Source organism: Diabrotica undecimpunctata, chromosome 2 (assembly GCF_040954645.1).
Source record: "Diabrotica undecimpunctata isolate CICGRU chromosome 2, icDiaUnde3, whole genome shotgun sequence".
NCBI lineage: Eukaryota > Metazoa > Arthropoda > Insecta > Coleoptera > Chrysomelidae > Diabrotica > Diabrotica undecimpunctata.
This window is the reverse complement of record NC_092804.1, coordinates 20448230-20464305: the sequence shown is the minus strand read 5'-3', so window position 1 is coordinate 20464305 and position 16076 is coordinate 20448230. Positions and strand designations below refer to the sequence as shown.

Genomic DNA, 16076 nt, shown 5'->3' with positions numbered 1-16076 from the left:
ATTAATGATAAGACTGACATCAAAGATCTTTCCAATATGTATCATAATTTATTAAATTGAGTTGTTTTTTAAATGCGCTATGGCAGATATTTAAGATACGATCCTGAGCCACTCCTATTTTAAGATACCTGCCAGATGTCATCTGTCAATATCAGATACCAATTTTTTAATCCATGTTAAACTTTTTAAAAAAGTGTAAACATGAAATTTAATTGTAAAATGTAATGTTAATAAAATAAAATAAAGTGCAATTGAGAAAGGGGCAAAGTTGCCGAAAAGTTTAAGCAAAAGTCAAATAGTTTTATTTACATCAGACCGACAAACCCAGGAAATAAAAAAGTTTCTATTTAAATATTCACGGTCAGGAAATAACAATCTATATATATATATATATATATATATATATATATATATATATATATATATATATATATATAATAATAATAAAAATCGTGTATTTCCATATGTTATTGAGCATATCGTAGACGAACCTCATCAATTCTTGTTCTTATTTTTATTACGGTCTGTACCACCATTGTAGTAAAATATGCTGCCCAGATATACAAATTCCACCACTCTCTCGAGTTTCCTGGTTGTTGATCAAAATAGGCTGTTTGTTTCTGGTGCCAAATGGAATATATAAAGCCATCGAAAAAAAATCGCAATTTAAGGCCATAAATTACTTATTTTTATGACTTGGTAGTAGCCTAGACACCATGCTGAATAATTTGTTGCAAAGAGGAGGAAGTGTCAGTTTATACTTGAATGGACAAAATGTTCATGTATTTTTAAAATTCAATATACAAACCAGTTTATGTAAAAGTTTAAATATAATTTTGTTGTTACAGAATTATTTGGTTTCATTTATCACAATGCCCTTCTTAGAGTTGTTATACGACAATTTGTTACATGGAAAGTCCCTCTCGTATTCTGACTATACAAATAACGACATTGTTTTGTTCACCATTCGAATTAAGATTTATTGCAATCAAATCTCTAGAGTATATTTATTATAGTTAAAGCTTATAACAATAAGACAAGAAAGAAGAAAAAAAAATCAGAATAAGAATCGTTTGTACGTATAATAAAAAAAAACAATAAAATTCTTCCAAACTTAAACAAAAAAAACTACCTAATTAAGAACCTACAGACTTCGTAAAATGTACCTAACAAAAAAATAAAAATTAGGAAAGCAGGTTAATGAATTAAGGGCTCAAATATTCCATCTCCTTGTGCTAAACAGTAACCAATTCTGTCATACAGATTTCTCCTAAAATTTTGGAGTACGGCTGGTGTAATGCTTGCATAGAAATGAAGTATTTTTGCCCTTGTGGCCCTTTCAAACTGATGCATATAAATGTTTTCTTTGAGAAAACAAAAAAAAACCAAAAAAGAAATCGTTAGGCGCTAAGTCACAGGATCTAGCGGGCCATTTAATTGTACCACGTGTACTTCTCAGTCGATCAGGAAACGTTTGATTGAGGAAGTCAATAGTTGCTCTAGAGTTGTAAGTCGAACACCCATCCTGTTGGAAATAAACCTCCTGAAAATTAACGGGAAGGCGTCGAACTGCCGGAATGATCTCATTCTGTAAAAGTTGTAAATATTTGGGCCCGTTTAGGTTTCCATCGATAAAAAATGGACCGACAATATGGTTGCCTAACATCGCAGTCCAAACATTTAACTTTTGCGGATGCTGCGTTCGCACTGCAACACTGAGGTGCTTAATTTTCCGAGAATAATACCTTGCAACGGATGGATTGTGTTTTTTATGTAATGAAAATGAAGATTTGTCAGAAAATAAAATATTTTTTAAAAAGTGTACATTTTAATTCTGTTTATCTAACATAAATTCACAAAACTCCATCCGCCTAAAGTTATCTTCCGGAAACAGTTCTTGTGTTGGTTGTATCTTAAAACGGTGATACCAATTCCTTTTGAGAACTCGCTGGACAGTTCGAGCATTCACGTTAACTTCCCTAGCAATTTGTACACTATTGCAAGGTTCACTAGCTTCCACAAAAGCACAAATATCAATATCCCTGTTTTGACGCTCCTCATCGACAGGTCTAACACGTGTTTCATTACCTTCATGACAAACTGTTTACACATCCCGAAGTTTGAAAATGTTTAATGGTATTTTTAACTGTTGTAACAGTTATTGGGGGTCTATTTTCGAAGGCAACAATAAATAAATCAATTATTTCGCGTATCGAATGACCCTGAAAGTACCAACGGTGCACAACGTAATAGGCATTTTATTAATTATTTGTTTATTCTTTCAGAACTTCATTTGAAATTTTTAATGTCAATGTGACAATTACGACAATTCGTACCTACTGTGAAATGAATATAGAGGTGGAAACGTGCAACATATCACAGCGATTGCCATTCTCTTGTATGGTCAATAAAACAATGTCGTGATCTGTATATGCCTTGTTGCCGTAAAAATTTAAGTGCTGTGCGTAATCTCTTTTAAACTCCTTTTGTGTCTATGAACTAATGTCTATTTTGTTAATAAGCTATTGCTGCATAGTTTCAAATACATACCCATAACAGTCGAAGGCCTTCTGTTTTTGTAAACACACCAATAGTATACAAAGGCTCCTATCAGCATAAATCCTAGTGCCATCAGGTATTTGGGAGAAGGTTCCAAAACTATGGGAATTATACTTAAATATAATGAAACTAATAAGATAAATGCTGGTATTATAATCGGCACCTGCAATGTTAAAAATAGAAAATTATATATGAAACGAATAATTATAATAGTGGCTCTTAGCCTAATAATAAGCACTAGAAACAATTTAACATAAGTGTATATTTTTTGAAGCATAACTTTCTTAAAGCGGGTTGCAGACGGAGCGGAGCGCAGAGGTATGAAAAAAATAAAAAAAAAAAGACTGAAACGCAATGAAACAACAGATCGCGCGACCACACACTACGTGTAGTAGTAGACGCAGTCACGTGCGTGTTTCTTAATAAAGTAAAATAAAATTTAATAAAATAAATTATATTCATCATCATCAACCTGTATGTACAAGTCTGGCTAATTGGCTCTGCCAAATCCATTTTTCAGAAAAAAAAACCTGTATGCGTCCACTGCTGGACATAGGTCTCCCTCAGCTCTTTCTATCTGGCTCTGTCTTGTGCGGCTTCGTCTAGTTGGTGGGCGTCCTCTGCTCCGTATTGCTTCTTGCCTTGGTCTCCACACAAATTATATTAAAATAAGTTCAAATAATATAAATTAAATTAAAAACCATTGCACCGTCCGTAGACAATATGAAAGTTATGCTCCCCTCCTCGGCCACTCCCGAAGTGCCACCACCTGTTTTTTTTTTTTTCAATATGTGTTGGCAATGATACAAAATACCAGATCCATGAAAAACAGCGAATATCTTAAAAAGGATAACAGAAGCGCCCATAAAACCTATGAGAAGATTTTAAACAACACACTAAAGGTTTTAACCGAAGTACTTATTCAACAACAACAAAACGGACTCCGAAGACGTCGCTCGTCAGTTGACTGAATCAAGATATAACGTATGGTCCTAAAGTTTTCGGAAAAATTTCACCTGGTCTGATTGAGAAGCAAAATGCATTTAACAAAGAAGGCCATGTAATTGAAATGTCATCAGTTATTGACATTTAATAAACAAAGCAGAATATTTTGGTTTGTGCTCTGCAAAATGTCTTATAAAATTGATATTCGTCGAGGTGTTTATAATATGGTTGGGCGAATGTCGAAACGAGATATTGTTAATATTTATCGAGATCAAAAGATAAGCAAATCGACAATTTATCGCACAATCAGAGAATGTGAAGAAGGGATACCATGTGTTAACTTGCGTAAAAGTGGCCGACCGCGGATTTTGAACCATATAAGAAAGGCAAGACTGATTGAAGCAGCTAAGAACAAAATTGGGGTCTCACAGCGAAAACTGACCAGAAGATTTCATGTTGGAAAGACTACAGTATACAGGACCCTATCGAGTAACAATATTATCTACCGGAAAAGAAGGAAAGCTCCAAAATACACAGAGGATCAATTAGAGAGAATTCCGAGATATTGTCATTCATTGATATTCCATTTCGTCAACAAGTTGATCGTGATGGACGATGAAAAATATTTTACTTTGTCCAACTCTGAGATGAAGGGTAACGATGGGTTTTACACGAACGATTGCGAAAATGTACCTGATGAAATAAAATTCAAAAGTAAGAAAAATTTTGAGGACAAAATTTTGGTATGGTGTACAATTTCTGAGGCTGGCTTTATCTCACAGCCCTACATTGGTGTTGTTCGAGGCGAAGCCTTAAACGCAAATATTTATATTCAAAGATGTCTCTCTAATTTGCTTCAGTTTGTGAACACACATCATGATCAAATAGTCTTTTGGCCAGATCTTGCTTTATGTCATTACGCGAGGATCACAAGGGACTGGTACGAAACTAACAACATTACCTTTGTACCGAAAGCAGACAATCCCCCCAACCTACCTCAGGCTCGTCCAATTGAAGAGTTCAGGGCAATATTAAGTCGGAAAGTCTATAATAACGGATGGGAAGCACAAAATCAGGAACAGTTAAGGCGCCGCATATATACAAAAATTAGAGAAATTGACGCCGAGGTCGTCCAAAGGATGATGCAACATGTCAGGGGAATTATTAGGCAAATAGAAAATAATGGTCCCTTGTCTGTCATTTGAATTTTGATTTATAATAAGGATAGTTAAGTTAAATTGTTGAATAATTTAATAAAAATATAAGATTATTGTGGTCAGAGTTATATGCTTTTGAAATTTTTCCCAAAACTTTAGGACCATACGTTAGGGCAATACTCCATACAGTCGAAAATGATGACTAGATTATAATTACCCGAGCGAATATCGCTGTCGGTGTCGTGGTAGAGAGAATCTTCATGCTCGGTTGTGGTCGCTAATTCTGTGGCGTGAGCACGACCGAGCGAAGGCTAAAGACGATTTAACTTCGGGACTCCTCGACAATTCCTAGATATTTCCAGCTTCTTATGGGACACAAATGGACAGAGAACAAATAAAGCAATAAAGAAAATGCTAGGAATTACAGGACAAGTTTAAGACTAAATCGAAATTTGAAGGTCAAAGTATAAGACATCCCAGATGAGATGCAATGGTGATTTAAGAAACATTTAAGAACACAAGAAACAACTAAATAGAGACCAGTAGAGAAGACAAGGGGAGATCTGTGTCCAAAACTAAAAGATTAATATTACATTTTTGAACACATTGTTTATATTTTACTTAATCATTAATTTCTTACTTTATAAGGTCTTCGAGCATCCTTCATGGTTGTCCTCATAACGATTAGTGATACCATAGCCACTCCATAAAAGAACCATATCAAAAAGCTGGCGAATTCGATCAAATCTAAAATTTCGCCAGTGGAAATAAATAAAAATGATATAAAACCTTGTAGAACAACAGCTGGTGCAGGAGTTAGTCTTTTGTAGTGAACGTATGATAAACTCTCAAGCATAAATCCATCTTGTCCAGATACGTAGCATAATCTAAAAAAGAAATAAATGCCTGTTCTTATTTATAATTCATAATTAGTGTCCTCAGGCAATGGAAAAGAGAGGACATTGCAAGCCACGTCGTATGACAATAAATTATGTTAAAAAAATATTGAGTGAGATGGCTACTTCCATCTCAAAATCGCAATACCACTTTTATAATCACTCTTTCTCGTGGTTTTATATTCTAAGCCTTGTTTTAGTTAAATAATAATTTGCAATACTATTAGATATTCAAATACCAAAAGTAATATGAAAATTTATTTATTTCTACTGTAATAAATAAATACTTTACCTCGTTACTCCAAATTGTAAACTAAGGGCACAACCAAACGTACTGAGAGCAACACCTATTGGTATGATGATGGAAAACTTTCCAAGAATTCTTTCGCCGAATGTTACAGCAACTGCTTGCGCGTTTATCATTTCGCTGGGAGTTAATACAGTCATATAAGAAATATTCATAAAAACGTACAAAATTGTTACCAAAGGAACAGCTATATAAATGCTTCTTGGAATATTGCTGAAAGGGGTAGTGATTTATTAAAGAATATATAAAAAGTAAAATATTATTTAAATAAATATCTAATATAGAGAAATATTTTTAATAGCCATACTTACACTTCAGGTTTCTTCAGTTCTTCTGTAATAACTGTAACTGATGACCTAAAACATATTGTAATTAAAAATCGTTCTTAATTTATTCTGTTAATTTTTAATTGGAACATTTTTATGTTATTTAGTTAACTAAAATGTACAAGTTTAAGAATTAACAAACAAAAATACTTATTGAAATTAATGTAACGAATATTATCAAATTGATACCACAATTTGCAAGAAAAGAATTTAATTCTTAATTCATCATTATTTTTAACCCTTTGGGGATAATAAATTGGATCCTTCATCATTTGGTTGTGTATACATTTAGTCAAGAAAAAATAAAAAAAGAAGAATTAGGTTAAACTACGGACGCGGCAGCTGTCATCTGTGTCAACAAAAACAATAAATTTTTAGTTCAAAAACTTCAAATTAAGATGGACCCAACAAAATGTTTTATTTGCGAAAAACCATTTACCGAAGGTGAAACGGAGTTTGTAGGAAAAGGAATACCGAATGTAGTGGCCGCTAGTAAATCAAGAAAAGATGGAAAACACGAATTACTAAAGAATGTTGAAGTGGTTCAAGTTCACAAAAATTGTAAAGTAGAATACACAAATAAAGATAATATTAAGCTTCTTTTTGAACAGGCCAAACCAAATAGTGAAACAAAGTTGGAAGGGAAACCTATAGTGAATCATTTTAGTTTTAAAACAAAATGTTGCCTTTGTGGCAAAGAAAAACATTTGAAGTCAAAAGATTCTAAAGATTTTAGAGAATGCACGGCACCGAGTTTAAAGGACAAATTTTTAGAAAAGGCTAGTAAAAGAAATGACGATTTTGGTCGTCAGATTGTAGAACGGATCAAAAATGTGAATTTGGTATTGATGAAGGCTCGATACCATAAACAGTGCTATACACAATTATTCTATACGCCGTCAAAAACTACGAAAAAGGGCCGACCCGAAGATCAGAATTTAATTTCAGCTTTTGAAAAAGTAAGAGGAAAAAATTCAAAAATTAATACATGTTTTAATTAATTTACAGCTTAACAATATTGTACGTAAAAATTTCAGTTTTATTTTTCTGTTTATCTTTTAGGTTTGTGAGTTTATTAACGAATCTGAAGAGAGGCAGTTTACACTAAAAGACTTGCTGGCGAGAGTTGAAGATAACCTACCGAATGATGGCTCTATGTCAATGAAAACATTAAAAGTGAAATTACAGAAGAAATATGGTGATGGTATTGTATTTGCTACAAGTTTAATCAAACCCTCTTCGATATACTTTTTAGATTCTGGTGTAAAACACAGAGAAGAACTGCGAAAGCAGAAATCAATACAAATTGATTAAACGCATTGAGTGTCTTTGTTGAATAGTTATAGGTATATAGTACTGTATTTTAGTATATCGTTTTAGATATGAATCTAGCTTTAAATGATTATTGAGATCTGAGGTCAATGGAAATTTTTAATGCTCCATAATACAAAAATTCTATTTTTTAATTCTGAAAATTTATTTATTCTGGAGCTTCTAGATGTACACTTTTATTAATTAGGTTAAATTTGTGTACAAAACCAGTGAAAGGATATTTTTTTAACCAATCATTATTGTTATTATATGTTCTGATGAAGTATTTAATACCTATTTAGACCTTAATTCATCTTGTTTTAAATATATTTATTGTTTTACATAGATATGTATCATTAATTTTACTTCAGTATGTACAGAATTTTCAAATATGTGCATTTTGTATGATTAAGAATATTGATAAAATATTTATAATAAAAAGTATAAACCTTAATAATCTTTTTTTTTGCAATTTTTAGTGATATAGGTTACATATTCATGATTAAAAAGAAACAGGTGTTTTAAGAACATTTAGATCCATAGTTATATGCTATTTTTATGTTGATTGTCCTGTTTTTTAATTATTTATTTTTATATTGTAATGTCACACCTTCATACTTTCCCACCATGTGTTTTTAGTTTTATTTGGTTAACCAATATTGACTCTTCCATTGGTTCTAAGTGTATCCCGATCATAATTCTTTTTAGCCTTATTATCATTCGTTAGTTCATTAACTATTGTTTATATTGCTCTTTCAAATAAACACCTTAGTGTTGCTTAGCTTGTGATGAAGGTGTCTACGTACAAGTCTGGAGTCAAAACTGTGATAGATTTACATTCGTTGGAGTGACACCGGCCTGTTGTAAAAAAAGCAGGCGGACATGCTTATGTATTGAGTGAGTGATCGTTACCAGATGTAGATTGGTTTTCTAAAAATTGTGTATCTTTCTGTATGAGTCCTAGATAAGCTTCTTGTTTATTGCTATTAGCAGTTCTTTGCTCCACCACCATAGTTTTGTATTGTGTGATTTTTTCTATGAGTCCTTTGCTGCATTGTCTATGTAAATTTTGATGTTTTTCCATTCTGTATTAAGGTCATTGTTAGTCATAACTTGTCATGAATGTTGACATAATCTATTTTGATATAGATGCCCTGTGGGTCATTTACAGTCCTTTATCTGTTGGAAAAAAAAAATCTACAAGAGTTCTAACATGCATTGTCTTGTATCTACTTTTTCCACCTGATAAATAATATTGAATTTTTGAATGATTTATGCTTACCACCCATCATAGGCCCATAAACCACTGTAGAATGCCAAAGCAAAGTCTTTTGGTGATGTTGTTGTTCCTTCAAAACCCCTAGTTAAATTGCTTATGTTTCCTAAAATATATAACTCACAATAATAACTGCAAAATTAACACCGTTAGTAATTTAAACTATTTAGGGGAAATGAAAAATTCACTTAGGAACACATAAAAGCTCTTTACTTGTGCCGAAAAGTTTAAAAGGGTAAATCTAAAGTAAAATAAATTCTAATGTATCTGTCAAGAAATAAAACAGGAAATTTTATCAAGCAAGCTTTCGATTCTGTGAAACAATGTGTATTGTTTAATGTTTTGGAGCAGTATCCTCAGAAGATAATTAACATTTTAAGAGACATGTATTAAGGATTTCAATTTTGTGGCTTATATCAGGGCAAGCTGTCAAATGTTATCACCATGAATGCTGGAATCAGGGAAAGATGCATTGTTTCACTCACTATGTTCTTGTTAGTGCTGTCATGTGGTTGGTCACAAAAACTGGGGGGGAATAAGTCAGATTTAAGCAGTAATTTGGAGCACCTACAATTGGTAGACAAGACATGAAACTTATATTAAATGGACTAAGGAAGTTCAAGCTGCAGCTCTTAGAATTAATACTTCTAAGAACAAGGAGATAAGATTGAATGCAGCAAATATAGACAAACCCTTGTATATTGAAGATGAGACAGTGAAAGCAGTTGACTTCTTAATATATGTAGGAAGCGTTGTAATAGCGAATGGATGGGCCCTAGAAGATGTTAAAAGTTGCACTATAAAGGCGAACGCTCCATTTGTTCAGCTCTAGTCTAACTGGAAACACCAACCTTCAGTCCACATGTTGTACACTTGCGAGACCTGGAAAGTAGATAAAAAAATAACATCAAAGCACCAGGTGTTTATCAATCGTAATCTCAAACGAATCATGAATATTTGGTGGCCTGAGACCACTTTAAATGAAAAATTGTGGAGGTAGATAGGACAAATGAATATTGAAATATTGAAAAGGGAATGAAAGTGGAGGTGACTTGGTCACACTATTAGAAACCCAGCTCCTGGTATTGAAAAGAAAGCTTTGAGCTAAAATCCTCAATGATGAGAAGGTGAGGTAAACCCCGAGGTACCTGAAGGAAAATCATTTACAAGGAAGCAAGAAGGATCGGGAAGACTAGGAGTTAGCTATGAAACCTGACGCAATAGAGACGTATAGCTAAATCTACTGGATGCTCTATGCTCCTCAGGGAATTAAGGAAATAAGTAGGTGTCCCCATGGAAGGGACTTACACACTGACCATAGAAAATATATACACTGCAAATAAGAATTGCTGTAACGAGGTTGTGTTCCAAACTCTAAGAAGTAACGAGTAAGGTAGCAAACAACATTTATTTAAAAATAATATAAGGAAATAATATAATAAAATAAGGACTGAATTCTTTGGTAGAAAAACTACAATGGCATTTTAATTAAAGCCATGATGAGAAAGATCAAAGTTTTCGAGATTTGGATTTACAGAAAGATATTAATAAATATCTTACGTGCATAAACAGAACTGAACAATGAAATAATGATAGGTACACAAAGTAGAACAGCTTGGTCATCGATAAGAGGGACAAAATTCGAGATTTTACAAGTTACCATGTACGGAAGATCCTAGAAAAACCTAAACTTTTCCAACCACTTTTTTTACAGCAGGAGAAAACATAATACACGTAATCATGGTCATTGCCTACCTGCGAAAGAAGACATGATAATTTAAGAAGAATTATATGTGCTGATTACTCTTGAAATGCAGAGCCACAGGAAAGTGATTTTATATTCTAAGAGTAACTACACCATCGAACGTTTTAAGACCGACATCGTGATTTTGCGACGAAAGTGCCACCTTACTCGACTTTTTATAATAAGTACCTATAGGAATTTATTTATTATACGATAAATTGAAGGCAATCAACTAGATAAAAGATTACTACATAAACAAATACCAATCAGAGGATAACCCTAACGAAAAAACTATTGATATACAATGTTAATATCAAGTATAAGAAACTTTGGAGCCTAAAATCCCATTTTTAATTTTTTCGCGTAAATACTCATCGGTATTCAAATATGGGGAATTCCTTGTTCTACGATCCCAATTCTTAAAAAAACGAGATAATTTTGTTGATTCGACTGAACTAAGTTATCAGAATTAATGTTTGCATTAGGTGCAAACTAAGTTTAAAACATTTTTAGTACATTTATAAATGCACCATTTTTAACTACTATCAGCAAATGATATAGAGTAGGGTATCAAATATCGATTTATTTTCAAATCAGTAAATAATCGTTCGTATTTTTAGAAATAGAGAAATAAGAAATAGTTACCTAAAAATATTTGATAAATTCCGCAACATATCACAATAAGGCAAGCGATAACTTTGCAGGAGCCAAATATATTTTGTATCTTTACGTACAGTTTCACACTACTTACGTTTATGTAAGTAGTTATTCCTAAAAAAAATAAAGAAACAGAAATTAGTATGAGCAATAAAGCAAACCAATACAGAATACAGTTTAACGATCGTCAATAAATATAATGATTGTTAATTATAGATTTCAAAGGAGTCATTGGCCTCATATAACTTTTCAGATTGCAACTTGAATGATCTTTTATGTACACATCATCATCATTGGCTCCACAACCCATGGTGGGTCTTGGCCTGCTCAAGGACAAGTCTCCATTCTACCAGATCAGTTCTACCAGTCTACATATACAGTATGTCAGGTTTTTTTGCCATGCTTTAAAAGTTCTGAAGGAATGCCATCTGTCCCAGGAGCTTTGTTTTCTTTCAATTTTTGTATAGCTTGGATGACTTCTACCTCTGTTGGGATGTTATCTTTCTATCTTTCGTCGTCAATGTCCTCGAGTTGGATTTCTGATTCGTAGAGCCCTGTCTCACCTCTTATATTTAGCCTTTCCTCGAAGTTTTCTGCCCACCTTTATATGTATGAAATCTATATCTGTAGCCTGGTTTCAAAGATGGCCAACTCCATTTAGCAAAATTTTCAGTATAGGTAAAAAACTGTTTAAACTACTTCCACACAATGGGTACAGTTGATTTTTTTTTGTTGATTAATAATGATTTCCAGAGCATCTTGGAATAATAATATTTATGCTTTTTACTGTAGTTAAAGGGATATTTAACGTTGAAATATGGAGTTGGCCGTGTTTGTAACCAACATGTGGAGATAGACGTTTTTGTCACCAAAAATATTGCTGATGGTGTCGCTAATATCTTAAGTCAGCAGTAATATACTGAAGATTTTTTTGGTGAACATAAAAAAAGTTGAAATATGTGTTACAAATATTAATTTATTGGGCTAATACAATATTTTTGTCAATAAAATTTAAAAACCCGATCAATACACTAACTACAAAAGTTCTTTAGATACCTGCTTGATCGGTAGACAATATCTGAATCTTACAATAATTCTGAATCAAAAGTCCACTACAACTTGGTTGACTTCCATGACTTCATCACAGTCTGCATTATTTAAGCACTTACATTCAGGAAGTGGATTTTCAGGCATCATTTCATTATTGTTTATCACTTCGTGATACCATTTCACATTTTCCATTTCACTCCATTTTTCATCATAATGTTTTTGTAATAAAACCCGCACGTCTTTTTTAACGCATTCACTTTGACTCCAAGCGTAAGTTCAGTTGGGTTTATATTCCACACTTTTTTCCCTAGTCTCATGACACTCAAACTTGAATTAATTGGGAAACTATAATTTTGTTCGCCACTGACAGTTACTGACTTTTGTTTCTTGGTCAGAATTAACTTTTTGACTTGTGAAATTTTGAAATGAAGATTTTTTGGGTCTTTAACACAGTTTTTAGCTTCTGACTTCCAATCTTGGTTGGTCCAGTCTTTTCCTAAAAGTTTGACTATCCCATGCTTACTAAATTCTGAATGATACTCTTCAAGCTGCACAATTGTATCTCTTTTCTTTAAACTTCGTTCTATGCCACCAAAAATTCTATCACTAGGCATATATGAGTGACCGGTAACAGGAAACACAAGCTCCACTGTAGTGATTGAAGTGATTTAGTCCTGTGCAGCCAAGAAATGCACATCGTTAATACAATAGTATTCTTGTTTTGGCCTGGACACCCATCAGCTACCATCCTTAAGGTGTCTTTTCCTTCAAAGTAACCAGATTTAGATCTGCACTCAAGTTCTTCAAATACTGCAGAGGCTATTTCATTCGAAGACTTTTATATTTCGTATTCGGCCCAAGAGTAAATTGATACATTTTCTTTGCGTAAAGCTTCGGTTCCAGTAGAACATCCAGAAACTATCGTCAGATTATAGCAGTATAACTGTCTTGAATAGTACACACTCTGATCTGGGAGCTTTGGCAGAGGCATATTTTTTTGCATGTCGTACGACATTATAGCAACATTAGGTTCATCTTTTTTCAAAAGGTTAAAAAACCCTTTAGCACGGGTAGTGTGAACAGTGTATTCTGCTTTAAGCGTTTGCAATATTGCTTCATTTTTTTCAACTTTAATTTTTTCTTTGTACTGAAGGCAGGTTGAACACACATCTGTCGAAGGCCTTTTAAAGCTAATGTTGAACCTAGTTACGAATATGTGTCGGAAAAACGACTTTAACTTTAAATTCATCAACAACGGATTCTTCGTACATCTTCCACATTTTAGAAATAGACAGGGTGGAATCCAGATAAATACGAGTACTCCTCGCTCTACTGTAATGTGATTATGTGCCTTTAAACTGCTTTACAAAATGTATTACAGAATCAATTTTTTTCTGATATACGTTAGCCTTCCTATAACCACCTCGAGTTTCCACGGGGATGAGACATCCGTCTTTTTTAAATCTTGTGAAAACACCTTCAACTCTGTGTTTTGTGATTCCCAATACATTAATAAACGTGTTCCTACATATCTCTAATCTATTTCCTGCTGTTGTTTCAATACAATATTGGTAGGTTACGCCTTTAGTATGTCTTGATCCGTCTCCTGGTCTGGTTCTTTTTGGTTGTTCTGCTGTGCAATACTTAAGAATCAAAGCATCTCGGCTGGATTTTGTCTTTTCAGAATAAAATGCACTATGAAACCTATTTATATCTTGCATCTTCAATAAACTGCAATTTTTCTTCCCTCTGTGGCCACATGAAGAAGCATCAGGTAATCCCTTTGAACTGTACCTAAAACAAACATTGGATTCAAAACCAAAATACAAACTGTTTTATGTCAGGGAAACTTATTTTATTCTAACATAAGTTAAATAAAAATACTGTGAAGTGTGAATAGGTTAGGCCTACTAGAAATTGTTCCATTTTCACTCTAATAACTAGGCCTAGGCCTAAGTAATAGTAATTTTAAATGAATGTTATTTAAGTTTGTCTATTAGTTTATTCAATGTTAGGTTATGGTGTAATACTAACCTCAAAATCTTCTGTTTGGCTCTTTTCCAATTTGAAGGATTTGGTAGTTTCTTTCTTCCTTTCAACAAAGGAGATTCTTTAACATTAGTTCCTTCCATGTTATTTCTGCAGGTTTATTACAGTAATATCTTTTTAGTACATTAGTAAAACTTTAAAATACTAAACAATAAAACAACGCCAGTCACAACACACCAGAATAGCTCAGTTCACTGCTGTCTTCTGTTTCACCTGAGGCGGTGAGGTCACGTGACAGAATGAAGCCATCTGATTGGTGCTTTGTGGAGATGGCCGTTTTTGTCACCAACATATTTGAGAGCTGGCCGATTTTGTAACCAAGGGTACTGTTCAAATGCAGTTTTAACATTGTTCTGGCCATTTTTGACACCAAAACTATTTAGATTTGGATTCCCCATGTTATTTTACACAAGAATCCGTTAATATCTGAATTTTCAAAAAAATGGAGTTGGCCATCTTTGAAACCAGGCTACAGATATGTATTCCAACAGATCAACGCTTCCAAGAAACCCTAATATCTGTTTCGGAGAGACATTCGTTACCTGATCAAATTCTAAAAAGATCTATTCCAGATATTGATGGCGTTGATTTCTACACATGCGAGTCTTTTCCATTTTTTGCAACCTTTTGCGTTTTGTTGTGTTGTTTTTTCCCACCAAAGAAGGGGGAGTCCGGGAGATTTGATCAGGTGGGAGAGTTGAACCGCCTTTTAAAACTTAACTTAAATTTCGCGCTAACGAAACGTCAAGACGGTCATTGGTAGCTAGCGGGAGGCCAATAAAAATAACGCCGCCGTTTTTTACAATGGCATGTTTGTTCGGCAATCAGGTTCGAAAAGGTGTTTTTGTTACAGCGGAGTAAATTTTCTTATTTTTGTAGTTTTGAGGTTGCGACTGTGTTTATAGAGATTCGTATTGTGTGTTATTACTATTGTATTGCGTGATTATTGTAGTTTGACGTGTGCTAAGTGTTTCTTTTCTAAGATTGATTTTTTTGCTGTGAGTAAAATTTAATATCCAAGTAGTGTATGCGGGAGATTTGACCCATGGCGGGTGCGGAAGATATGCTCAGTGGTTCATGTTTCTCTCTATAGTGTTTCTAGGAGCATATTTGGAGTTTTATTCTATAAATGTAGTACTTTAAAACTTTTTGACTAAATTTAAAAACAATTCAGAAACCTTATTTTTTACCGACTTCGATACATACCTACGTTTGTAATTTAATTGAAACTACAAAATGCTCGACGAGGTTGAGCATTGAAAAGATCAAAATATTGACAATGAAGGCACGTTTACACATATCCAGTAGCTGGCTTCAGTCTCACTGACATGCCAGTGCTTGACTAGGACAGCGCTGGACAGACAAATTTACGCGTATCCAGTAGCTGGTGCCAGTCTCACTTGCACGCCAGTTCCTACTTGGCGAAGTCAGTCGTTTGTTGTACTCTTTGCAGGTACGCCAGCAACTGGAATGATGTGTTCACGTGTCTACAACCGCTGGCGCGTAAATCGGAAGATTTTGCGAAAATATCTTAGTTTGAGTGATTACAACATCTAGATTACAAAACTCATACAAGAATTAAAGCCACACGTTTACCGCGAAAGGTGTAAATTCAGTGAATGAGTCCAAACGAGATTGATGTTAATTCCAATTTTCATAAGCGAATTTTGTTTAGCTATGAAGCTCATTTTTGTTTAAATGACTACGTCAATAAGTAAAACTGCCACATTTGTGTATGTTAAGATTCCTTTACATCCAGAAAAACTGACTGCTTGGCGTATTTTATGGGCGAGTGGAAC

General features: G+C 33.6%; 3 protein-coding genes across 6 annotated transcripts in view; 1 reads left to right on the top strand and 2 right to left on the bottom strand.

Moving 5' to 3' along the window:
* LOC140434297 (b(0,+)-type amino acid transporter 1-like) overlaps nucleotides 1-16076 on the bottom strand; it is a 39910-nt gene that overhangs the window by 980 nt on the left and 22854 nt on the right. For all 4 annotated transcript variants that reach the window (XM_072522452.1, XM_072522454.1, XM_072522451.1 and 1 more), the window contains exons 4-9: nucleotides 11167-11292; nucleotides 8784-8883; nucleotides 6176-6220; nucleotides 5850-6077; nucleotides 5302-5548; nucleotides 2551-2722 (exon numbers count right to left, since the gene is read on the bottom strand). In XM_072522452.1, the coding sequence (XP_072378553.1) occupies nucleotides 2551-2722; nucleotides 5302-5548; nucleotides 5850-6077; nucleotides 6176-6220; nucleotides 8784-8883; nucleotides 11167-11292 (918 nt within the window). The remainder of the gene's footprint in view (nucleotides 1-2550; nucleotides 2723-5301; nucleotides 5549-5849; nucleotides 6078-6175; nucleotides 6221-8783; nucleotides 8884-11166; nucleotides 11293-16076) is intronic.
* LOC140433227 (uncharacterized) lies at nucleotides 6518-8186 on the top strand. Its single transcript, XM_072521265.1, has 2 exons — nucleotides 6518-7149; nucleotides 7253-8186. Exons 1-2 carry the CDS (start codon nucleotides 6589-6591, stop codon nucleotides 7502-7504), a joined length of 813 nt encoding a protein of 270 aa, XP_072377366.1. The 5' UTR covers nucleotides 6518-6588; the 3' UTR covers nucleotides 7505-8186.
* On the bottom strand, nucleotides 13572-14651 carry LOC140433058 (uncharacterized). The gene is made up of 2 exons (XM_072521122.1): nucleotides 14263-14651; nucleotides 13572-14022 (listed from the first exon to the last, which is right to left on the bottom strand). The coding sequence occupies exons 1-2, from the start codon at nucleotides 14358-14360 to the stop codon at nucleotides 13572-13574; spliced, it is 549 nt and encodes a 182-aa protein (XP_072377223.1). The 5' UTR covers nucleotides 14361-14651.

Coding starts and splice junctions, on each gene's coding strand:
- LOC140433227 (XM_072521265.1), top strand. CDS start 6,589: ATGGACCCAACAAAATGTTTTATTTGCGAAAAACCATTTACCGAAGGT. Junction 7,150..7,252: donor TAATTTCAGCTTTTGAAAAA/GTAAGAGGAAAA, acceptor TTTATCTTTTAG/GTTTGTGAGTTTATTAACGA.
- LOC140433058 (XM_072521122.1), bottom strand. CDS start 14,360: ATGGAAGGAACTAATGTTAAAGAATCTCCTTTGTTGAAAGGAAGAAAG. Junction 14,023..14,262: donor GCCAAACAGAAGATTTTGAG/GTTAGTATTACA, acceptor TGTTTGTTTTAG/GTACAGTTCAAAGGGATTAC.